Raw genomic sequence first — 24,048 nt, forward strand, 5'->3', positions numbered from 1 at the left:
AGGAAGACATCCAAGGATTGAGCAGATAATTTCCTATCAAGAATTGTGTGGGCAAGTGTATTTGGTCCTCACATTGTATTGTCCTTTGAAATAAATGTAATTATGTTTATAACACTGGGATGAACTAGTTAGCTGTACAATGATAGGGTTAAAACAAATTAAAATTTGGTTGTTTTTCCAAAGTCCGGGTAGATAATTAACGTGTTTGATTCCTTTCTCATTAGTTACATCAAATATGACAGTGACAGTGCATACGTTACCTTTTTATCGTAGTAAACAGCGATATTTTACACTTGAAGTCTGAAACTGTAGGGAGCAAATTGTGTATTTCATCACCCGGGGTGGAGGTTTACTATGTATAAACACATCCCAGTTATTTGTGGACAGGACTTACTTGTATGCGACCACTATATAGTGTCATAGCTCTGGAATTACAGGCCATCTTTAAAGATCCATCTGTTTGCTATAAACCGACCAGTGGGTCTTACATATGGGTAGGTAGGTAGGACTGAATTTTTCTTAATCAGTTCTAAAAACAGATATTTTCAGTCTTCAATACAAAAACAAACCCCAATATAAACTGTTTGGAAATCGTTATTTATTTTGTGATCTCAAACAAAAGAAACACACACCAAGCTTATTTTGGTTTGAGAGTCGAGGTTTCACACCTGTAAAGCAACTTCCGGACATAGATATCCGGAACGGTCAAATCATTCAGCGCATTTTTCTTGGTCGGGCGGATTACGCCAAACCAACTTTATTTTTATGTTTGCCTCATGTCCGAAGCAAACTTGAAAAGCATCGCGTTTCGTACATTAATTTCAAGATTCAAGAGTTCAAGAGTATTATTCATTTCACTCTGACATACGTAAGTGTGTAACGAGAGGTCAAAAAATAACAAATTCATCGAGTAATCATTGATACTGTAATGCACACATGATTCTGGTCGAAAATTTGGCATAAACGGAATATATGTTGTCTTCAACATCAGTCAGTAGATATACAGTGCATGTTTATAGGTATTTGTTTATTTTGTTTGGTTTACTTTGAAGCGCAGGAAAATAAATTGGTTGGTTTTATTCAATGTAGAAGTATGTTGTAAACATTATCTGATTGACACATGCGTCACTTTATTTGCGTCATCGCAGCTTAAAGGTCGACTACGTTATACGTTAACCTACAACGGAGTCGCCATCAATCCGTATCGTTAATGATTTGCCTGAATTGTACATAAAACAGTAACAGTGTTAGTATAGTACGTCTGTAGCATATAGAGAAAAAACTCATGCTTTACACTTTATCGGTCGGTCACTTGTAGGTAATTGGCGACAATGCACGTCATCAGTAATTAAGAAACATTGAAACAAATCATTGATGATGATGTCAGCCGTATATTTCATACATAACTAGTACCAACGTTTAGTATTGAGTAACTCTGTGTAATGTTTTATTTGGAAATGGATCACAGATAATCAATTTCCGCAGTGACTGTACTGAATTATCATTAAATGGACCCTTTAGTCTTGCGTGTATTTTGACGAATAAAATCAGAGAAACATCCCCGTTAGTGTTTGATAGATGCGGTATAATTTCATTCAAGGCGTCACACAAAGACGTTAGCATCAAATGTCAATACACTAAAATGTCTGGACACGGTAGCATGATACCCCATCCGGTAACATTATGTAACATTACTAGAAATGTTTTAGTTTTAAAGACTTTCCTCGGTAAGGGGACATAACCCATTGTCGATCTAGCTCGAGCGTACGTCCAGTAACTAAGACAGCGAGGGATTAACCAATGATTAAAACCGTGTCCTCCCGCAGGGGCCCGTAAAGCAAACCACCAACTTTACTGGGGGTTTCCGAATTAGTTGCCTCCTATGGACTCCAATTCGGTTGTATGAGAAATCATACTCTCAAGCAGTAGTCATGCTCGATTTCGCTGGTTACAATATGAAACAAAACGTAATTTGGGCGACCAATTAAGCTTTTAAGGGTTGTCTTGGCTGTACTAAGTTAATGCTACGAGATGGGGGAGATGGTTTACTGTTATGTTGATAAGTGTAAGCTATGTGTGTATGAATTATATCTTTTGTATCAAATTACGTGTTTTTTTTATTACACCAACAATTGGATAATATGTATGATTATTTTCTAGGTTCCACTATTTTATATATATATGATTTTCTATACCTTTTGGAATATGAATTAATTGATAATCTATATGATAATGTTGTCTTTAGACCAGATCTCTTTTCTGTGTCATACACAAACTCGCCATTGATAAAACCTATTAAATGGCTTTCTACGGATAACACAACTGCCCACACTACTGCTGGAAAATTATGCATTAATCGCTGATAGAGTTTGTATGTCGTTATTATAGTACACTACTCTATTCTATGTGTTATGGTGACATTTGTTATACAAACAAAGGTAATATCATTATGTTCGAGTGTCTATTTCAGACACAATGCCTTTTTATGGTTCCAATATCTTAATGAAAATTTTATGATACTATGTATATGGCTGTTATAGGAATCTACACCACATATCTATATGCCGTGTGATGATACTATGTATATTTCGTTTAGAAGAGCACTCTTATTTCACAGAGAATTATTATATTCATGGAACTTAACCCTTTCATGGAAAAGGTTTATCATAAATAAACAATGTTACAGAAACATATACGATTTCTAACCTTATGAAAAATTCATTTAAACAGAAACAGCTGTACATTTCTATATAGTATGTTATAGAAGGTGCTGAATTCCCAAACGGTCATATTGTGATATTAGTGTTTATATGATCAAACATTGATGATCTATGAATGGGAACTTCAACTGGCTGATCATAGCTCATACACAATAGACCAATGTCTATAAACGAACACAAGTACAGGATCAAAGGTGACGGTTATATGCCCGGTCAATCTCGCAGAACTGATATTAAACGTATGGCACTGTGTTAACATGTACAACACTGTAAAGCCACGTACTTGTTAAGAAATATATCCAGTAGTTAAATTCGTTTTATACTTGTATGTGCCAGAATTGTTATGTTACGTAAAGCGAGTTCTGACATCATGTGTATGACAAGTTTTCAGTAAGCTAAATTATTATCATATTGCGATCATGTGAAAATGTGACATCATTTTATATTTTCTGATGAAATCACCAACTGGTGTACGAATTTAAAATCATATATATATTACCCGATTGAAGATAGCGCAAGCCCAAAGCAATATATTTATTTTAAGTACCGGCATATACTGACCCATAATATACCCCCCTGAATACGCAAAGTAACAACGGGTGACAATACTAACCCATTATCAGTAGTATTTTATACAGTAAAATTTTTTTTATCCTAAGTAAAGAAAACCCAGAATACTCACTAAATACCAAAACAATGTAAGTGGCATGAGATGTAGTAACAGGGAGACTAATGCCTAACCGTAATTGCGGCAAGATGATAATTTAGTTTATTTTCGTCACTTAAGCTGAAGAAGGATCTCGTTCTGTTTCCAGTAATATTGTCAGCTAGTGTTCCAATCCTTCTGAAGAAGGAACAAAAAGATTAAATGCTTCGGAGGAAATTGCGGCTTTGTCCTGTAAATTTGGTTACCGACCTTATCAATATTGGATGTGGCTAAACTGCAGTATGGCTGTCAATCTCCTGAAGTCGAAATACCGGAAATTTATCCTAAAGAGACGCAATCTTCCTAGGATCTGTGGCCTTTCGAGACTTGGCGCTATGAGCCCAACCCCTAACATGACTGTTGGTCCGCTCTGCTTAAAGGCCAAGAATCCTTATTTAACTTGAATTGATTTTTCATTAAGAAAGAACACTGTCTGATACACATGAATAGGGAAGGAGGGCGGTTGACAGTTATTAAAGATTATTCTCAGATTTTAGGTTTATTTTTAAAATCATTACTTTGTAACAAATATTGGACGCAGACGACCTCGAAATTTCAATAATAAATTGATGATATAATTCACTCTGAAATGTTACACTCTGTCATTTGAGGGGAAGGAATTAAAATGGATTTAGACAGGTTGTGTCTTCAATAAAATCATGTGCTTGACAAATTGTGCATGGCTCACCCCGCAGGCAAACTGAATAAATTTCAAGTTTTGGCATAGAAATTTAAGCAAATGATGTGTAATGGTTTCGAAACTTTGGAATCAAAAATTGAAATAAGGCATTTAAATCTAAACCAATATCGTTATTGTACTAATCATAATATCAGTCTAAAAACATGTTAAAACATAGATATTTCATGTAGAGTCCTTAAGAATTGTTTACCCAGGGATTCCCAATTAGATTGAAAGTTAAAATGTTTATATCCAATATTGTAGTGTCATATATCAAAGTCCAATAATGTGGAACCATGTTGTTCGATTCAGTCGTTTATCAACAACGGAAGTTACTCAAGGTTCATAACATTACTGATGTAATACAATATCAACACAGCGGGTGGCATTAGCCAAGTATGAATTCGGTTGTCGTTGATTGAAATATTCAGTAGACTAAGCAAGAAGACTGACACAAAGAGAATGTCCGAGTTTCCTCTGGCCCCGGCACCAGATGTTAGTTAGAGTGTGTGTATTTGTTCAGCACCAAGAAATTTCAAAGAAGCATGTAATCAATATGTTTTGTTCGTGCGCATCCTTCCACATAAATAAGATTAATATTATACAAAATATAAGAGAAAGAGCTATGGTACAAAGATGTAATATATAATCATTTTACGTGTCTGTTTCCCAAAGGTCAGCGAACAAATTCCTGCATCATTTATCCTAATAATAGAACTAAAGCAATATATTAGTTTTCATGAAATGTTGTTCCTTGTTATTTTATGAGAGTCCCAATCACAAATCGAGTTTTAGTAATTTACGAAACAACACTTGCGAATAGCTCTACATAATCCCACTTCCGATTGACATGGTAACGTACGCCGTATTGTTGATACATGCTATTCTTACACGCCAAGGAATGATCACAAATGTGATTTCATCTTATTCAACCATAAACTACTAGCGTTGTTTTAATGTTATAGTTTGGATGATGTTTGTTTATGGCATCATTGCCTGTGAAATCGTATTAACTGTCACGAAACATGAATTTCTATTTATAGATGGCAACAAACAATATTCAAAACATAAACAAGTTTAGGAAACTTCAAAATAACAATGTTGCTACTTGGAGAATAATAACAGTGTATACGAATGTCCACGCGTTTTATTACAAACATTATGGTGAAGACCTAAAAGTTGTATGTTGCAGATTTTATAGTGATCATCTCTTAACTCTATCTCTTACTATCATGTTCTTATTTTATTTTGTACTTCTGTACAATGTAATGACATTGAAATATATGGTAATAATACAGATCTATGTGTAAATATGCTTAGTAGCAAAATATTACAAGATGAAATAATACAACCATTGCTACAAATCGTCTGTGCTATAGTTGTAAAAGTATCCATATCATAATTGGAAAATCTTTTTAAACGCGTCATGACTTTAATCTGCGATTCCCTGGACCTTGAAATAAATAAAATGAACATAAACATATCTGTACAAAACCGCATAATAATGATTCATTTGGAAAAATAGTTAGAAGTGTATGAAATATGAACATCCACGTACAATTAGAGCAAAAACATTCAGATGTTGATATAATGGTTGAACATGATTACATCCAGTCTTTACGATGCAGATCTTTCGTTCCTTCATTTCAAAATTGTAACAGTGTGGACTACAGTATGTTATCTGATAACCTATAAGTGATGATGTAACAGTGTGGACTACAGTATGTTATCTGATAACCTATAAGTGATGTAACAGTGTGGACTACAGTATGTTATCTGATAACCTATTAGTGATGTAACAGTGTGGACTACATTATGTTATCTGATAACCTATAAGTGATGTAACAGTGTGGGCTACAGTATGTTATCTGATAACCTATAAGTGATGTAACAGTGTGGACTACATTATGTTATCTGATAACCTATAAGTGATGTAACAGTGTGGACTACAGTATGTTATCTGATAACATATAAGTGATGATGTAACAGCGTGGACTACAGTATGTTATTTGATAACCTATAAGTGATGTAACAGTGTGGACTACAGTATGTTATCTGATAACCTATAAGTGATGATGTAACAGTGTGGACTACATTATGTTATCTGATAACCTATAAGTGATGTAACAGTGTGGACTACATTATGTTATCTGATAATCTATAAGTGATGTAACAGTGTGGACTACAGTATGTTATCTGATAACCTATAAGTGATGATGTAACAGTTTGGACTACATTGTGTTATCTGATAACCTATAAGTGATGATGTAACAGTGTGGACTACATTATGTTATCTGATAACCTGTAAGTGATGTAACAGTGTGGACTACATTGTGTTATCTGATAACCTATAAGTGATGTAACAGTGTGGACTACAGTATGTTATCTGATAACCTATAAGTGATGATGTAACAGTGTGGGCTACAGTATGTTATCTGATAACCTATAAGTGATGTAACAGTGTGGACTACAGTATGTTATCTGATAACCTATAAGTGATGATGTAACAGTGTGGGCTACATTGTGTTATCTGATAACCTATAAGTGATGTAACAGTGTGGACTACAGTATGTTATCTGATAACCTATAAGTGATGTAACAGTGTGGACTACAGTATGTTATCTGATAACCTATAAGTGATGATGTAACAGTGTGGACTACATTATGTTATCTGATAACCTATAAGTGATGTAACAGTGTGGACTACAGTATGTTATCTGATAACCTATAAGTGATGATGTAACAGTGTGGACTACAGTATGTTATCTGATAACCTGTAAGTGATGTAACAGTGTGGACTACATTGTGTTATCTGATAACCTATAAGTGATGTAACAGTGTGGACTACAGTATGTTATCTGATAACCTATAAGTGATGATGTAACAGTGTGGACTACATTATGTTGTCTGATAACCTGTAAGTGATGTAACAGTGTGGACTACATTGTGTTATCTGATAACCTATTAGTTATGATGTAACAGTGTGGACTACATTGTGTTATCTGATAACGTATAAGTGATGATGTAACATGTTGACTAAATGGTTCTATTAAACTGTTATTAGCTAGTGATTTAAGCATAATCATTGTTTGAAGCCCATTTGAAGAAAGCTCATACGTGCAAATCAGCCAAAACATTAATTATGAAAATATGAAAAATGATTAAATATTACAACAAATTAGGATGTAATGTGTACCAAGTAAAACAGTGAGCGCTGATTAAGGCACGTGCTTCAGAAAAATCAGATAAAGAGGAAATCTTTGAGTAGATGATGGGATACATTTTATACCTGTATATAACTCCGATTCGGATATGTTGAGGAAATCAACACGTCTGACAGATCAAACATAACATCCCAGTATAAACGCCGCTATGTCAGTTAAATCACTCTTTGTCATGTTTTGTTCACTTTTCCCCGTCATTGATGGACATTTAGTAAAGGAATTTGAAAAATAACATATCAGACAAGTTTTATTAATCCTGTCTAGAATGCTGTTTCTGTGGCCACCTGGGATTACATGGGGTCAGCTGTTTCCAAGTATTGTAGTCCGTCATTCGACATAGCAAACAATCGATAGTTATTGACATTCGTAAATGGTTTGATCTCATTGTGATGACAGAGAAAAACAGAACTCAGAGTAATTATCCCATGACAATGAGCTACAACCATGGTCCTCCCGATGCGCCTGCGCCGAACGAATTTAGTCTCTAGCTTTGCGAGGTACTTGAGATATAAAGCTCTCAATCCTATATATTATCGAGGGGTTTTCCCTCATCCCTCCACGGTGCTGATAAAAGGGAAAGTGTTTGTTTTAGAATTGTGGTATGTTTGTGTTATAAATGAGTTGTTAGTTTGGAATAATTGGTTGTATCGTGTCCTGGGACGCACGCTCTCATGTACGCTGTAGAATGTCCGGAACACCGTTATCTCGTCAACATTATATACATATATTTACATGTTAACATTGTTTGGTTTATTACTCATTCGTGTTAAGGGCACTAATCGATTTCATAACTGCTTTGTATGATAAACCGCACGAGGTGGGACGTCCATTTGATTCTGATTTATATTGAATGTACTCCAGTATAACCTGGAGTAGAGGCAGTTTATAACTGTAGAAATGATGTATAAACATGTTTCCTGTTTGTGTTCGGCTTTAAAAAGATGGTAACTAGACTATATATTAGTGTTCTCCTTCCAGTTGGGTTTGTAAAGTGTTACAAAATTAAATGATTAGCATATGGTGTTTAATCCGAAGTCTTAAGACCGTTTAAGTTGAAAAAAATCTCATGACAAACACAAACGTTCAGTTGATCATGATTGATGATTCCAAATGGAGAAATTCGAGTGTCAGTAAAGGTGGAAGTCTTGGTCGATAGTGATTGTACAAATGACACACTATTTCAAAAAAAGCTGATCGGTAGAAAAAAGGAAAATGAATTAGTCCTTCTAGAACACGAAAGTGATGTTAGCGGCCTAAGGATTTGACGATGGGAGGGGACCAAAAAGAACACTCGAAATAGAGCAAAAGAAAAATACCAAAATATGAATAGGGTGGTACAACAATTAAATTAAAAAAAATGTTATAATTTTAAAATTGCGATTCAAAAGAATATTAAGTACATGTATTATCTTGAAAAAGTAAAAGAAAACTTTATCTATTTTACAACAATTGCGAAACAAATTATATCAACTTTATAACTGATATTAATCACACTTGTTGTCCCGGATGAAAGCGCTCGAGGGGCCTTACTGTGGGAGGAAACTGGAAACTGTTTCCTGTTTGTGTTCGGCTTATTTTGAACCGTCTCGATCACTATTCAAATACATTAAATCGTGATAAGATGGTTACGATCAACCTCGGGGACTGAAAAATCCACCGTCAGTGTCTACCACCTGCAATCTCACAGGCTTGTACAAAAGACACTCACGCTGTATTTATGTCCGACAGAATATATTGTATATTGATAGTAAATATTGAATATTGATCCAGGAGAACATTATGCTACAAATGCTGCAAAAGAAAGAAAAGTTCCTGAAAGAGTATAAGTAAAACTCTCTGTGGTTTTCAGGAAATCAGAAAAGTTGTAAGATCTTACTTTTCGTGATATATATGATTACGAACATAGTTGTGAGATATACGGGAACTTGTTTCGTAATACATACAAGGGCTAATAGAAAAAATGCACTGAAGCTAAAATCGTGAGAATGGTTTGATTTCTGATCGGCGACATATATTTGTTGAGCTTAGTGACCAGTGCTTTCAACAGACTATTGGCATACCCATGGACAAATGTGCCCCTCTGTTGGCTGACTTGAGTTATCATTTTCATCCGAAGCGGATCATGTTGAACAGCTTATCAGAACAGGTAACGGATACTTAGCAAAGTCCTTCAAACGTCATTTATTTTGAAATACAATATTGTAAATTATGCATAACAGATACTATAATTATGAAATTTATTGAATTATGGACCCTTTACGCCTCCCTATCCAGGTTTGACAATCTTTCACTCGGTTTCGCGTTTTTGGCCGCCTCCCTCTGCATCACTGATGAGTCCTTCCAGTAATCTTTTTCAAGATTCTTCATTCAAATATATATTTTGGTTAATAATATTATGAGATGGAATAACGATCGGCATCTGTTTTTTCCCCAAATAACTAAGGACAAGCGTAAAAGATACACTGAAGGACGATTCTTCATTCCGGCTGTACTGTGAAAGATTCGCACAAATAAATCCGCCAATCAGCTGGTGTTTCACCTGAATCAAGTTCATGAGGAAAATGTGTTTCTTAGGTTTGTAGCTGTTTTCCTGCGTAAATAACATATGAAATGGGTACTTTCTATATACGAGAATAAAGAGTAGGGTCTTGAGGTTTGGAAAATAAAAAATATACACTCCTACTGAAAAAAGAATGACGTAGGATTCGAGGTGTAAAAAGGCGGGAATTCCCAGGTGGGGGTTCCCCAGTGTACTATAAATGTCAGAGTTACTGTCCTTCGAGTACCCGTGTGCTCTTATATGCCATTAAACCTTTACAATGACAACAGTTATCCGATAGAAAAAACTTCAAACTTTAATTTGATATACATTTCACATCATTTGAACTTCAAACGAGCGAATGAAGGGATGGGGTCACTAGTTATAACATATCGTAAATTATTTAGATGTGTGAGTCCTGAAGAATTTAATATGATAAAAAAAACAACAAACATGTTTTACCAATACTTCATTGCATTATCATACTGCAAAGAGAAACAAAAAAAACCAGTATCATGGAGAGAATAAAGCGAGTATGTTAGCTGTAATGTTTGTCTCAGATGTGTTATCCATTTATATTATTAAGCCGATTTGGCCAATTTAGAAAAGGGGTATTTTATGTATGTCTGTACAGCTGAGCAGTACAAAGGAGAGTATACATTCATTATGACAATACCGTCTGATTTATGATTTGCTTCTGATCGGGTTGCCCATTAGCCTGATATATAAATAAAATATCGTTAGAATAGATTTTTAGTAGGCTCGTTTTCCATAGCCACTATGGAATCCGTGAGAAAAAAAAAAAAAATAAAAAGTGAATCATTACAAAATCATAACCAACTCGTGTTTAGCATGCGAAAATTCAAAGCAACACATTGGTAATAATTATGCTTTTTTCAAGTACCAACAAGAAGACATATGTTGTCGAAAAACAGCATTTATTTAATTAAATGCCTATAATTAATATGTGCCAAATTATTACAGGTAGATAAAACGTTAGTGTATTTCATTTGTTAAAATGTATAAAGGCGAGACAGATGAGGAGTCTTTAATATAAAAACGTCACAAATTATCACCATATTTTTGTCAAAATAATGAGTTTCTTGGTCGGGTCTAAATTTAAGTAAAGGACCCTCACCATCATCCGCGTTCAATATTTCTACCAATTCATGTCTCCTATTCCATGTCCTTGTGAGCCTAATGCTATTCTTTTGCGAAACCTAAATTATTCCTATACGATCCCATGCTATACTTGTCAAGCGGACGATAACCTTGCCGATGTCATGCTAGGAGACATGTATGTTGATCTCTGCTCCACCCGGGGACTTTAAACCATACAGTTATGATCTGCTATTGACACAGCTCCAGGGTAATAATAATCATCAACATGCACTTTAAAGTTATTGTTCCTGGTTTCGGGATACAATCTATGGAGAACTCAACAAAATAAAAACTCTGGAAATGAGATAATATCTTTTTTTCAATAGATCTTCTCAGCAGATCTGTCAATAACATTTTTCTCGAGTTCTCTGATTTCTAATGTCGCGATGTTTGGAACATTAAATAATCTTGCACAATAGTGTATCTAATGCAGCATCTTTGTTCGTTATAAAAGCCTGCGATAATTCTTATTTAGTTTGTAAATGTCATCAGGTTTATTCTAATGGTTAAACAGTTACAATAAATGCCGGCAAACAACATGCGGCCCCCGTGTTAACTACCTTGCTGATAGAACGACATCGGTACGGTAATGCATTGCAAATACCATGTTTTCGCATGCCTCGGCGCGTAGGAAAGCTCGCCATTTCCGCTACTTGCTTTACAAGTTAAAGAGCAAAATCGTGTAATGATAATGCTGTTAAGCCTAACTAAAAAGAAAATCGGTCTGGAGCAATGATTCCGGGATTATTGGTTTTGATCAACATTACCGATAAAGGCTAAGTGACGGTTTGGCCGCATTCGTGGAGCAAATTGAATTCAGAGAAGCTGCGCGATAAACTGATCCCAGGAAGTGTTGAGACTTTGATCCGGTGTGGATAAAGTATTTAATTAATTAATTAATGTTCTGATTAATCTTTTTTGGTCTATTTAATATGGAAAAAAATTTCGCTCATTTATAAAATGGTTAAAAAAAAAAACATGAATGAATGACATTAACTCAGAATGGTTTGATCTTATTGTACCTTTATATATTGTGATTAGAATTATATATAATGTTTGTATCAGCTTTCTCTCTATTGTTATTGATTCAACATCCAATCACATTAAATGTAATCTAGGGATAGGCTTTTAAGAATTCTTATAACAACGCTTATCATTAGTATCGACAGACAACCATAAAGAGACTTGGTGTACCTACGTATGTCTGATGACTGTGGGGACAGGTCGTGTTTAACTAAATAAGGAAGGAACGCCATAACGAGGACAGTCACGGTATGTCTGACGATTAAATCTAGACGAAAATAGGTCTATGGGCACGACAATCGTACTGTGTGATGTTTGACGGAGAGGACATCGCTTCAACTATCCTATTCATTAAATGACACAGATGGTGATTCGGAATCAGATTGCTACACGGTGAAATCAGATGTCAACTTGGTACTTCATGCCAAAGTCAATCTCTAGGCATTTTCCCACCATTAAAAGGTCACCATTAAAAGGTCACCACAGAAGGAACCTCTTAGTTTGTTACTTATTATTTCCTTTACATTGACATCAATAAGTTGCATATTCCATTTTGATAATGAAATATTATGTTAGGCCAAACGAAAGAAAAAGCACGTTTTTGAATGATGGTCGGTGACATAAAAGCATTGTGACGTACATAAATCATATAATCTGTTGTTTGCAGCTTTTCGTTTCAGAAAAAAACAACATTTCACTTTATAACATCAATGATATATCCTCTATGGTATCATAACAGTATAAAATACATTGTTTATAGGATATACCCTAAATCGTCAGTCGTAAATTATTTCTAAACTTTAACCTCAACATATGAATTCTGCTTTGTTGACTCATTATTGGCTTCTTGATCTTTTTCCCAAAACCTGATATATATCTTAAATCTTCGTAATGGCGACTAACGATAGACGATTCTGTAATCCTAGCATTTCACTTTTTTTTCTCATGAGATGTATAATGGTGTATATGTGACTGGAGACATATCACGTAGATATTCCTCGTCAACAAAGTTTTAACAGTCCCAGTCAACGTCCTAACTAGTTTTCGTGATGATAATACACATTTTAAGTTACTATCTTCACTCCGTAGCCATGTACTAAAACGATAGCGCGATTACTAAGCGGTCTATAAATTTAAACGCTTCGGTGACTTTGATTCTTTAACGACTTTCTTTTCCGGATTGTTCTAAATACAGCTTCATTTTCTCCTCTTCAAATGATTTCTTTGGCTATAAATGGAGGTTCACCGACTGTTTATTTTGCCCAATAAAATGCAGACATTCCTACAGCAATAACACCCGATAAAACGCAAGTATCTCGGTGAATCTGCTTGATTTCTGATGAAAGACTACACAATGCTAGATCGGCTAAATATTGGCTAACCGGTCGACTTCAACTTATATTGCAGTCAAATTTAAAAGACGAGTGGATTTGTGTCTGATACAGTGGAGTTTGTACTGGGGACATACCTTTATGTGTAACATATAAGAATATTATAAAACTAACATGGATTAATATCATATAGACTAGCTTACGTTGAGGGAGTTATACAGACAAGGGGACATCCAATGTGCATTTTCCTTCCGAAATCGTACTTATGCACTATACTTGTAATTCGACTGATGTTTAGTATTAATGGACGATTCTTTATGATAAAAATATGTGGATGTTTTCAACAGCTGTTCGACTCGTTATCCCGTGTTATAGATAGATACCTTGTTTATGTGTAATCTAGCTGGACATTATTTAATGAAATTCTGACTCATTCAAAATAAAATGAGTGAATAGAGTCACGACTTTGGATACTCTATTTCAACAGTAGTTTAGGTGAAACGATGTTCCTGAGATAATTAATCGGCAGTTTAAAGAAGGTGAAACATTACTTTTATTTTAACGAACCCGACACTCGAGGCTGTAATGTTTGCTTCTAAACATTAATCTACTGTTAACATTTTTCATTTTATATTTATTGATTGGTTTGTTGTCTTTGGAGAATACAAAACACCATGTAGTGTGCCAGTCTTTCCATGCATGTTTGGTTCCTCCTATCAATCGAAATATTAAGCAAATTGATGCTAATCTTTGTATTGGGCACGGGGTGATAGGAATAAGTGACATAAAGGAATTCCTGCTAAATCCTCTATGTCGGCTGATTTGAGACTCGACAACAAGTGGTTTGGAGTAATAGTTAACGTTCTAGAATGTTCGCTTCATTTAAGAACTTTGTCCTTTTAGATAGAAATTTGCTGACTTATTACTGTCAGGACGTTTGTAAAACCGCACGTTTATACGATGGCAGTGAAAGGATGGACAATCAAGGGAATCATTTCCTTCGTGACAAAGGTGTATTGATAAACTACTTCGGGGAATGTTAAGATGATTGTTTTTGTGTTCTGTTGTTTTCCTCTTATCTCTTCAATACGTTTGTGTTACATTGTCGACGCTAGTGAGAAATTTAAAAGAATTCGTATGTATTAGGAATGGTTGGATGTTTGATTCAATTAATACATGGGTTCAGTTCTTTATAGATTTATATCTTTATGCATTTCATTTCAGCATGGAGGATCGTGGCGACGGAGAAGTTTAATTGAGGACGCCAAGTTTGAGACAGTAACGAACATAGAGTTTCAGAAACGGGAAAAACACTTAAGTGTAAAAGAAAAGTCTGGAAATACGACCGGGTCGATCAGTGAGGAGGAAGAGGTATTCATACAGAATGGGGATGGAACCTCCCCCGTGGAAACCGGAAATCTTGTCAATGTCACCGTCATCATCACGCTGAAGGATGGTATCAGTTCCCTTGCCAAAATTCTCAGAGTATTTGAGGTAAGATTTGATTTTGGTCAGTTTACAGCTTACATAGTTATATGCTTCTTTTCGGGTATTTTCTAAACTTCTTAGCAATGCAATGTGTTCAAAAAGCAAGCTTTCTCTATGCTTATCATACCCTATTTGAGCCATTTAGTAAGTTTAGATGTGTAATTTTTCAAAGCCATTATTGTCAACAAAACTGATATAAATTAATTAATCTTACATAGAAAATTATCATTTTTTTAGTATTGAAAAAGGGATTTTATAACAGGCTAGGCCTATATTAGTCCTTTCCTGTGGCTTTTAAATGTAGAGTGACTTCTCACAGTAGTATTGTATTCTTCATAGCAACTAACGCTACATAAATAAACGTATCATTGTATATACGACGTAACATACGACATCAATGTTAGTCTACAAAGCGTCAATTAATTAATTCGAGATGTAGATACAAATCAATAGAAGTAGATATAATGAAATTAGATATAAACCAAATGAACTGATGTAACTGCTGGTGTAGTGACATTTATTTTATCACAAACTTCTATTTCCGAGTGGATTTGAAGAAATGAATTCAATCAGAGAGACACTTGTCGAATGTGTCAATCTGGTATTAATTTGAAACTCTCTAGTCTGAGAGTTGCTGAAAATAACACTCTAATGGATCATTGTCAATGAGTAGTCGCTTACATCTGTGTCAATATTGGACCGCTTGCATCAACGTAAATAAAGGATTGTATTAACGTTATTATTGAAAGGTTGAATGGATTACTTGTACATTGATTATTCTTGAGATGGCGCCCATTTCATGAATGGGCATATGTTGACTCTAAAAATAGAAACGTTACCTACCCAAAGCTACCGCTGGATACCGGAGACATTGGTAAGAAATGAAAGCATTTCCATTGATATGTCTCGGCGTTAGGTGTTCACCCCTCTTTGTATGACGTCACGCTGTGTGTACGACTTTTTATTCTTTATGTTTTGTTTGGACAATACAAACTTAACAAGGAAGTACGTATTACCATTCTATAAACGTTCTTATTATATAACAGAGAGCATTTCTATATTTAACTTTCTATTAATCAAAAATCATTAATTTTGCTTGTTAAAGCGTGATATAAGCCACTGCATTTCGCACGAGGTTAACGGTTCCTACTGATAACTGACAATAGCCGTTATAAATCTCGCAAAAGCAGAAACGGTTAAGAAAATATACCAAATCGTCATCATCGATTGCAATAGTTAATACAATCTATGTTCATGAGATCGCATATTTCTGTACGGTGATACTAATATCATATCGTGATAATCTATTGTACATGTAGTACGACATCGGCTGTTCTGGCGACAATAAACTCTGTACAATCCAACAGGTTACCCGTTGTTGACAGCGTGATAATTTAGATGGAACTGCCATATACATGGTCAACTCTCACCGACTCTATGGCAACACTTACAACGCCAAAACGGAGGCCGATACTGTCTACGGTCCTTTCGATTACAATTATTTTTAGTTAGTATATATCAGCATTGCCGTGTTAATATAGATAAACGCACGCGTCTGTAAATACTGATCGGATAGTGGTGTGGTAATAGAAAGGTTACTCATTATAAATCCGCTTAATGCTTATATGATGTGGCAAATTCATATTCAAATGTTTTCGAAAAATCGAAAATTTGGTGTAAAAAGGAAACTATTATGCGTAAAAATTGTCCAATATACATTTTTTTTCTGTTTAATATTTGAACTCATGCCATGCACCCGTGAATAGTTTCATCCCATTCGTGCCACGTATTCGTTAGTAGTTTCATCCCATTCGTGCCCCGCATCTGTGAGTAGTTTCATCCCATTCGACAAGGAAGTAAATATAATTATATATATATACATATATATTTCCATGCAGCATAACAAAAGAATGAAGTTTCTTGTGATATATACCCGCGAGTCATCCTGGTTTATATACATATGTAACACCGGTAACTAATAATCTAGGCAACTTAGATATAAGACGGACAGGACAAATGAAGACCAGGTGCTTGAAAGTGAAAGTGTTTTGCTACTTCATTAATAATAAAATAATAATTTGGAGTTTTATATACTGCTATATGAAAGCAACATAGCCGTCTCCAAGCGGTTCATAAAATAGTATCCATGGTTATTGGGCATTTAGTAACGGAGTAAGGTATCTTTTTCAAGGATACAACACTGCGCCCGTGCTAGGACTCGAACCAATGACCCTTCGATCACGCAGCCCTTTGTCCAAACACTAGCCCACCGTGCCTCCTCATTGACATATATACAAATATATACAAAACTAACAGGAACTTACAGGAAACATCACGTGGCGAGGAAACATCGTGACATATCAGCAAGGGGATGGGAAGCACACGAGACACCTCCAATACTAAAGGCAATGATTCCCCCTGATAACATATGGGAAGTCACTATACAATTAAACGCCAGCACTTTGTATCGACAGAGCTGATTGTTTATGGTATAAATTGCGACGTCGTCCCCAGTGCTAGTATCGGCAATTTCCACTTCTTGAGTTGTTGAAACAATGATGTACTGATGTGTTGTTTCTTTAGAGATTTTCCCATTAACTGGTAATGTCATCTGTACTTTACCATGTACAATATTTATTTAATTATTGATGTACATGCAAGGTACGTTTGGAGTCCGTCGCGGTTCATGAACAAATCGTTTTACACTAATTAACCTAGCCTGTCTAGCTACTAGTTAAATACTATATTTGGTCGGAGGCCAAATACGTAAATGGTTCAGATACAGAACCATTTTATATCTTGGTTATTTTAATTCTGCGAAATGTTTCATTCGATCCACCTGTATGTATTGATGTGTACGTGGTATATTTCTCCAGACTGTATCGCTACCCTGGCAGTGGGTCTTACTGCCAGGCTTTTTCCTACTCATCTGCTATTGAACATGCTAGTTTTAGTCTGTCTAGGTTCTCTATAATACCAATGGTATTTCAAACATACATTAAAGTGAGTTACATTGTAGCTCACTTCATAGATGTATCTTAACACTATGTTTTTGCGTATTTTAGGTTAAAACAGATTTTGAGAAATTTACAACCGTTCTATACTGCTCCTCCAACTGACTCTTTCTTACACTCAGATGTGTTTTCTCTTTCTTCTCAATTCTTCAAAATAATGATATTCTTATGAAAAACCTGAGGATTTTTCGATTTTGTGTTCGCTGTATCAATATTTTTAGGGACGTGTCTATAACAAGGTTATGTACACTTTATTGCTATTAAAATTTGTTTTTTAAACCACACCTACAAAGCGGGACAAGTGAGATTAAAATGATTATACTAATATAGTGTTGTCTCTGCATAATACTAAATCATTGACCAAAGTAGATTGAATTATGACTACATGTATATGCTCACTCTGTAACACCATACGCTTTCCGTGCTACCTATTGGTATTCGTGAGTAAAATATGAAAATCCAGTATATGTGACTCTGTACCAACATTCAGTCTGATGTTGGGAGGGTCTGGGACAGAATTGAAATGACTTGGAATGTTATATTCCGCTCAGTCAGCATATTATGTTCTCTGTTTTCATTGGGCGGCGAGAGGAATATGCCGTAGGCATATTATTCAAACCTGGAATTTAACCGTTATTACTTACACTACGTCGAAATATCTATCTAACTTGAACATTATATATTCTTCAAAATAAACCAATTAAAATGGAACAATTGATATGACATGAACTGATGAGACATTCAATACAATATTTCAAATAATGTGCATTCTAGACTATATTGTGATTCCGTCTGATTGAGTTCGATTTTTTCATCAAAACTACGGTAAATGTCTCGTGAAGCGGAAACTCCAAATGAGAACCCGTGTGGTTACAATGGAACCACATATCACTATAGTTAAAGGAAATACAATTAAATCATGATGCCGACCACAAAACGTCTCGTAGTCCGCATCTCTTTTGCTAGTTACCGCCAGCTGTCGAGATCTGTTATAGAAATAGTACATGTAATATTGCAAAGAAGTCCTCGAATATCGAATCAACTAGGAATGGATATTAAAACAGGTACGGGAATCTTAGGTGCTTATGTCCAGAAATGGTAAATCATACAATTTTACATAAGATATCGCTTTTAAGGTTTTAAGTAAAGATAAATTTAAGCGACTGATGTTGAAGAACCGGTAGTGTCTTTGAATAAGTTATTTAACAATCGATATGGTCTATAAGTTTAGTTACTTAAGGACAGCACATTATCAATATTTAATCCAGGAATAATTAAAGGCCATCGCATGGTATCCATTACCTGAGCTAAAAAGCTACTCAATAGATTAAGTCTCGTAAAAAAAAGAAGAAAAAAAGAAAAATACATGTCGACTTAAAAGGGGCCTAGGTAGTTTGTTCATACGTTTATGCCAAAGGTTTATTGGACGACCTTATTATCAAATATGTTGTCCAACAGAAAGTCAACCATTTTCACGATATCTTCTTGGTCGTGTATTTAATGAAATAAGCTCAAGCAGTTCACAACCATATAGTTATAACCGCAATGCCGTTGGCCTTTCTTGGTAATTAAAATCATCATAATAAAAGAATAAAGGCATCCCTTTTCTTAGGTTTTGAACTGTGTTTTGTGTAAAAGAAGATAATTTTAAAGATTTTTTGTTTGTTTTTTTTTTTTACAAAATCCACACCCAATTACTTCCACTTCAAAAAGTAAACACGAAAATGCATTTGATGTTGTCTATGATAACATTTGGTTATAGACTATAACACAAGAGCATATATAAGTCGAACGTTTCAATGACTGTTTAAAGATTGGTCATTCTATGGAAAGAACTCACAAACTAAGGTTTGAAGCGTAAGTTGTTTGGTTGAAGTCTTTTGCGTAAAGCTTTGAAAATAATCGCAATGTTCCTCTCTAATTACGTAATGGTGATATTAACTTTGTAAAAAAAAAAACAAAAAAAAACAAACAAATACCACAGCAGCGATGAAATAACAATTCGATAATTGACCTGTTTCTTTCCAGAACACCAAGGTAACCATCGACCATATCGAATCGAGAAAATCCAAGAAACCCGGATGTGAATATGAGATTCTCTTACAAGCGATAAGCACGAGTGAACGCTGGACGCCGGTGACGAACTTGTTACGTCAGAGTCCCCAAGTGAATGACATCGTGATACTAAATGAACAACCCCGCCCAGCAGAGAAAGGTAGATACACCTATTTCACTGTGTTTTTGTTTTGTATCTATTCCCTTGGTGTAACGTCTGTTTTCTACTTCCGGTATTTTATTTATTTCTGTCTTTTTAAAAAAAAAAATCTATGTTGTATTATCAAAATCAAAATCAGTAAATAAAATATCTGATAACAGAATCGTGGCATATGTAAAATCAAATAAATCTATGCACGCGATATGTGATCTGACTGAAAGAAAAGTCATATTTTTTTTAAATTTTCTTCTTTTCATACGATGCAATAATGTAATGTGCATGCGAACAGTTTTATTATTCTTATGGATTTAAACTATATCTTTATTTAAACAGCGTTCAACTATATAAACACATTAAAAATCGAGTTCTTTTTTTTCCCATTAAGACATTTTTACACATGTAGAGTAGATGGTCCCCTTCTCAATGTGTTTTCTTAACCGTAGTTTCTTAGTCACCATTTAATAACAGATGTAAACGCTTATAAGAATGGTATCTCCCTCTGACACTATTACCTAACTTGGATCATCACGACTTTGTTACTATGTATTTTAGGATGTCCAGTGTATGTAAAGACCTCGGTATAGTTGTTAGGATACATGTATACTACCTGATAACGTGGCGAAAGATATGTATAGGAAGGGAGAACATAGAACACATTTAGTTTGGTTCTACTGATCTTTTGAAAGCAATCAGCAGTATGATGTTCTAATGTTAAAAATCTTACTTTTGTCGTGTTTTTTCCCGTTAGTGTTGAAGTCTGTTACACTCGCTGTAAGTTTAACTGGTCCGAACATACGAATGGCTTACAAGAAAACACCTTAAAAGCTTTACAGAATATCGCAGAGGACGGATACCCTGCCATTCTCTCGCAACATTTCAGTTTGAGGTTCATCATTTCTTGATCGTTTCTATTTTCTCTGTTTCTTTAATGCATGTGCACATGGTTCGGGACAGTATCTGTCTTGTTTATCGCATAGTTATTGATTTCGAAAGTATGTATGCGTAAAATCTTAGATCAGGTTAGGCGAAATTAACCTTCTATTAGTTCATATATTTTAGGTAATTAATGAATTATTTCTCTCGGTTATTACAAATTTCGTAAATGTACTGTACCCATGATTAGATTAACTGGCGATAAAGATAACAGCGATTACATGAGTCTATAAAACGTTTCATTCCCTCATTTACAACCCAGAACACATTATCTGTAGCAAACAACTAAATAAGTATAGACGCGGACAATTGTTTGTGTCAAATTGTTTTTTCTGCTGCAAACATAAAGCGCTTTGATTGTGTTTTGTTTTTTTTACAATGAAGACTGAAGACTGACTATAATATGATTACATAGTTTAAACTAGAATGTCCAATACATCATTCTAAAACAGCAAGATTACTAAAGGAAGTTAGACTTTCATATATTTGAGAGCCATGAATACTGTTTCTGAAGTTCAGAATAGGAATTCAGTACTTGTTGTCTTACAACGATATTATATTGTGACGATAAACTTGGACATTTTAAGACCTCTACTTAATCTAAAAACTAAGTTCCACTTTTGATACATATGCTGATTTCAAACTATACTACCTATACGTAGTAGAAAATAAATCACAGTAAGAAGTCCAAATGCAGTAACACATTGTTTATAAGATTGTTTAAGTTTTAAAGTTTTGAGTTAAGAAGGAGTGTATCATTTTATTATACAATGCCTACAACATTCAACTTGATAAGTTTTCTATAAAATCATAATTTATACATCATACGACTGCAGTGTTTTTTCTTGAAACATTGGGATATAAAGAAAATATTACACACAAAAAAGACAATACTTCCAAGACCTGATTGTGTTGAGCGTACCAAACCAAATTGATCTAATACGTATATGAACTTTCTACAAAACTGATTCATGTTTTAAATCAATGTAATTTACCTCAAACTATTTGGTGAGAGCATTGAATGGTTTCTATTAATCAGAATATCAGATACATTCTGTACAAGGTGTAGAATGAAGCTCTTTTATTTTTATTTACCGTCCACTTTCAGTGGCGACACCCGAGCCCATGCCACATTCCTGCTTTGGTTCGCAATGGACAAGGTTATCTTTAGCACTCACAGCATCCGCAAGCTTTGTTTTTCCAGCTATAGGCAAAGCAAGAAAACTATTCTCGAAAAAACTTCGTGCCAATTCCAGAAAACTTAATGGAACATTGGATAATGAGGCTTCTTGCGAGCATGCTGAAATAAAAAGAGGTACATTCTGATTTGGAAATAAATTATTTAAAAGCATGGTCAACATGGAATGTATTGGATGCTTTTCTTTCTTTGCTATTTATGAACACGTGCTTGCGTTTTCTGCTCTTTGGACATTTGCATAGAAAACATGATGTTTTCTGATGTAATGATGTCATATATCTTACAAATCTTACCTTTTATTTGCTGAACAAGTAGTGATACTAGTACACAGCTTAATGTCTTGCATAGCCTCAATCATAACATGTTGTACACCTGTTATAACTTAACTCATAATAAGTATTGAATACCTAGTATTGTCAGGTGATGGAAACCCCCTCCTGCATCCTGACATTCTTACTGATCTGCCACAAAGCTTGATTTGGCTGTGATAAAAAATCAAAACTCATTTGTGTCTTTTTCACATTGTGTCAGGTGCTATAAGGGATTAATAGAATCTAGTATGGGTCTGTTCCATGGACAAGGATATATCAACCCGAGTGTAATAGTTTGGCCAATCAGCAAAAGGCTTGCCGAGTTATGGCCAGCCAAACTCTTACAAGTACATAAAGGTTAAGATATCCTTGTTCGCGGAACACACCACATGTTATATTTTTCTCAGCCTTGTAAGCAAATTGTCAGTTTTTATAAAAGTTTTTCATCGCGCCATCTACAATGCTCTTTGGAATGTGCGTCAAAATTAGTGACGTCATAATTTACGACATGGTTACACAAAGTAAAATGGTGACGTTACGTTATTCTGAGCAGCGTCATATAGCTATTTTCACCCCGTGTCTGAGATTGATTTTGATTCATCTTTTCACTTGGCACCGTGGGATAACTCTATAAAGTATGTGTGAAAGGAAGAAGTAAAACTACAAGTATGTGCGAGATAGAAAACTATATAAATCCTCTAAACGCCAAAGTCAAGTTTTCGCAAACCTGGATAACTTGCCTGAAAACGCTTAATCAAACCATCACAAGTAATGCTAAAAAAGTAAAATATAAATGTTTTGCTTGACTATCTACAGTGTACTGTTTTCCGTTACGCTATTACTTAGCTAATGAAATATCCCGCTAGGTGGCGTTTGTACTCTAGATGAGATCGGGGATTGTCTTGAGGAGTTCGGAATGTACATGTGTATATATATTGTAGTGAGGTTCCCTATCATTAAATTCAAAATACAAGGAAGGATAATAAACATCAGAATATTTTTGAAATCAACTATGAACAAAAGATATTTTCCTGTGACGACTTAACTTGTGTTATACCTTTACAATACAGTTGATATGACGTCATACGCTCTGTAATGCTTTCTGTTTTGCCTTATCGCTTGACGAAACGCTGCTATAAATTTTGATTATAGTCTTTTTTATTGATCTCATGCTTGATATACACATTTCCAGATGATTGGTACCCGCGCCACATTTCGGACTTAGACAATTGCACCCACTTGGTTACTAAGTTCGAACCCGATCTGGATTATGATCACCCGGTAAGTGATTATTTATTTTCTTCGACACGTATATCAAGTCGGGCACTATTCCACATCTCGTTCAGACCTTATCGATCTGAAGTCTCTTCATTAACGCTTGAGAAACTACCCTTCGACGGCTACCCTATAAATCACCGATAACTTCTGGTTCTAGTGTATTCTACCATTTGCCTTGTCGGGGAGGGTCATAAAGACTCCTATATTATTTGTATGTATGTAGATAAT

The 24,048-nt window shown here is 34.9% G+C and overlaps 1 protein-coding gene across 2 annotated transcripts in view; it reads left to right on the forward strand.

Annotated features, from left to right (window-relative positions):
* The window catches only part of LOC117327869 (tyrosine 3-monooxygenase-like), a 52,844-nt gene that overhangs the window by 12,516 nt on the left and 16,280 nt on the right, over positions 1 to 24,048 (forward strand). The window contains exons 2-5 of one of the 2 annotated variants that reach the window (XM_033885088.1): positions 14,608 to 14,877; positions 19,914 to 20,100; positions 22,142 to 22,348; positions 23,735 to 23,823. In XM_033885088.1, coding sequence (XP_033740979.1) covers positions 14,608 to 14,877; positions 19,914 to 20,100; positions 22,142 to 22,348; positions 23,735 to 23,823 — 753 coding nt within the window. The remainder of the gene's footprint in view (positions 1 to 14,607; positions 14,878 to 19,913; positions 20,101 to 22,141; positions 22,349 to 23,734; positions 23,824 to 24,048) is intronic. The other variant, XM_033885089.1, reaches the window with a different exon arrangement.

The sequence above is a fragment of the Pecten maximus genome, chromosome 5 (genome assembly GCF_902652985.1).
Source record: "Pecten maximus chromosome 5, xPecMax1.1, whole genome shotgun sequence".
In the NCBI taxonomy this organism is placed as follows: Eukaryota; Metazoa; Mollusca; class Bivalvia; order Pectinida; family Pectinidae; genus Pecten; species Pecten maximus.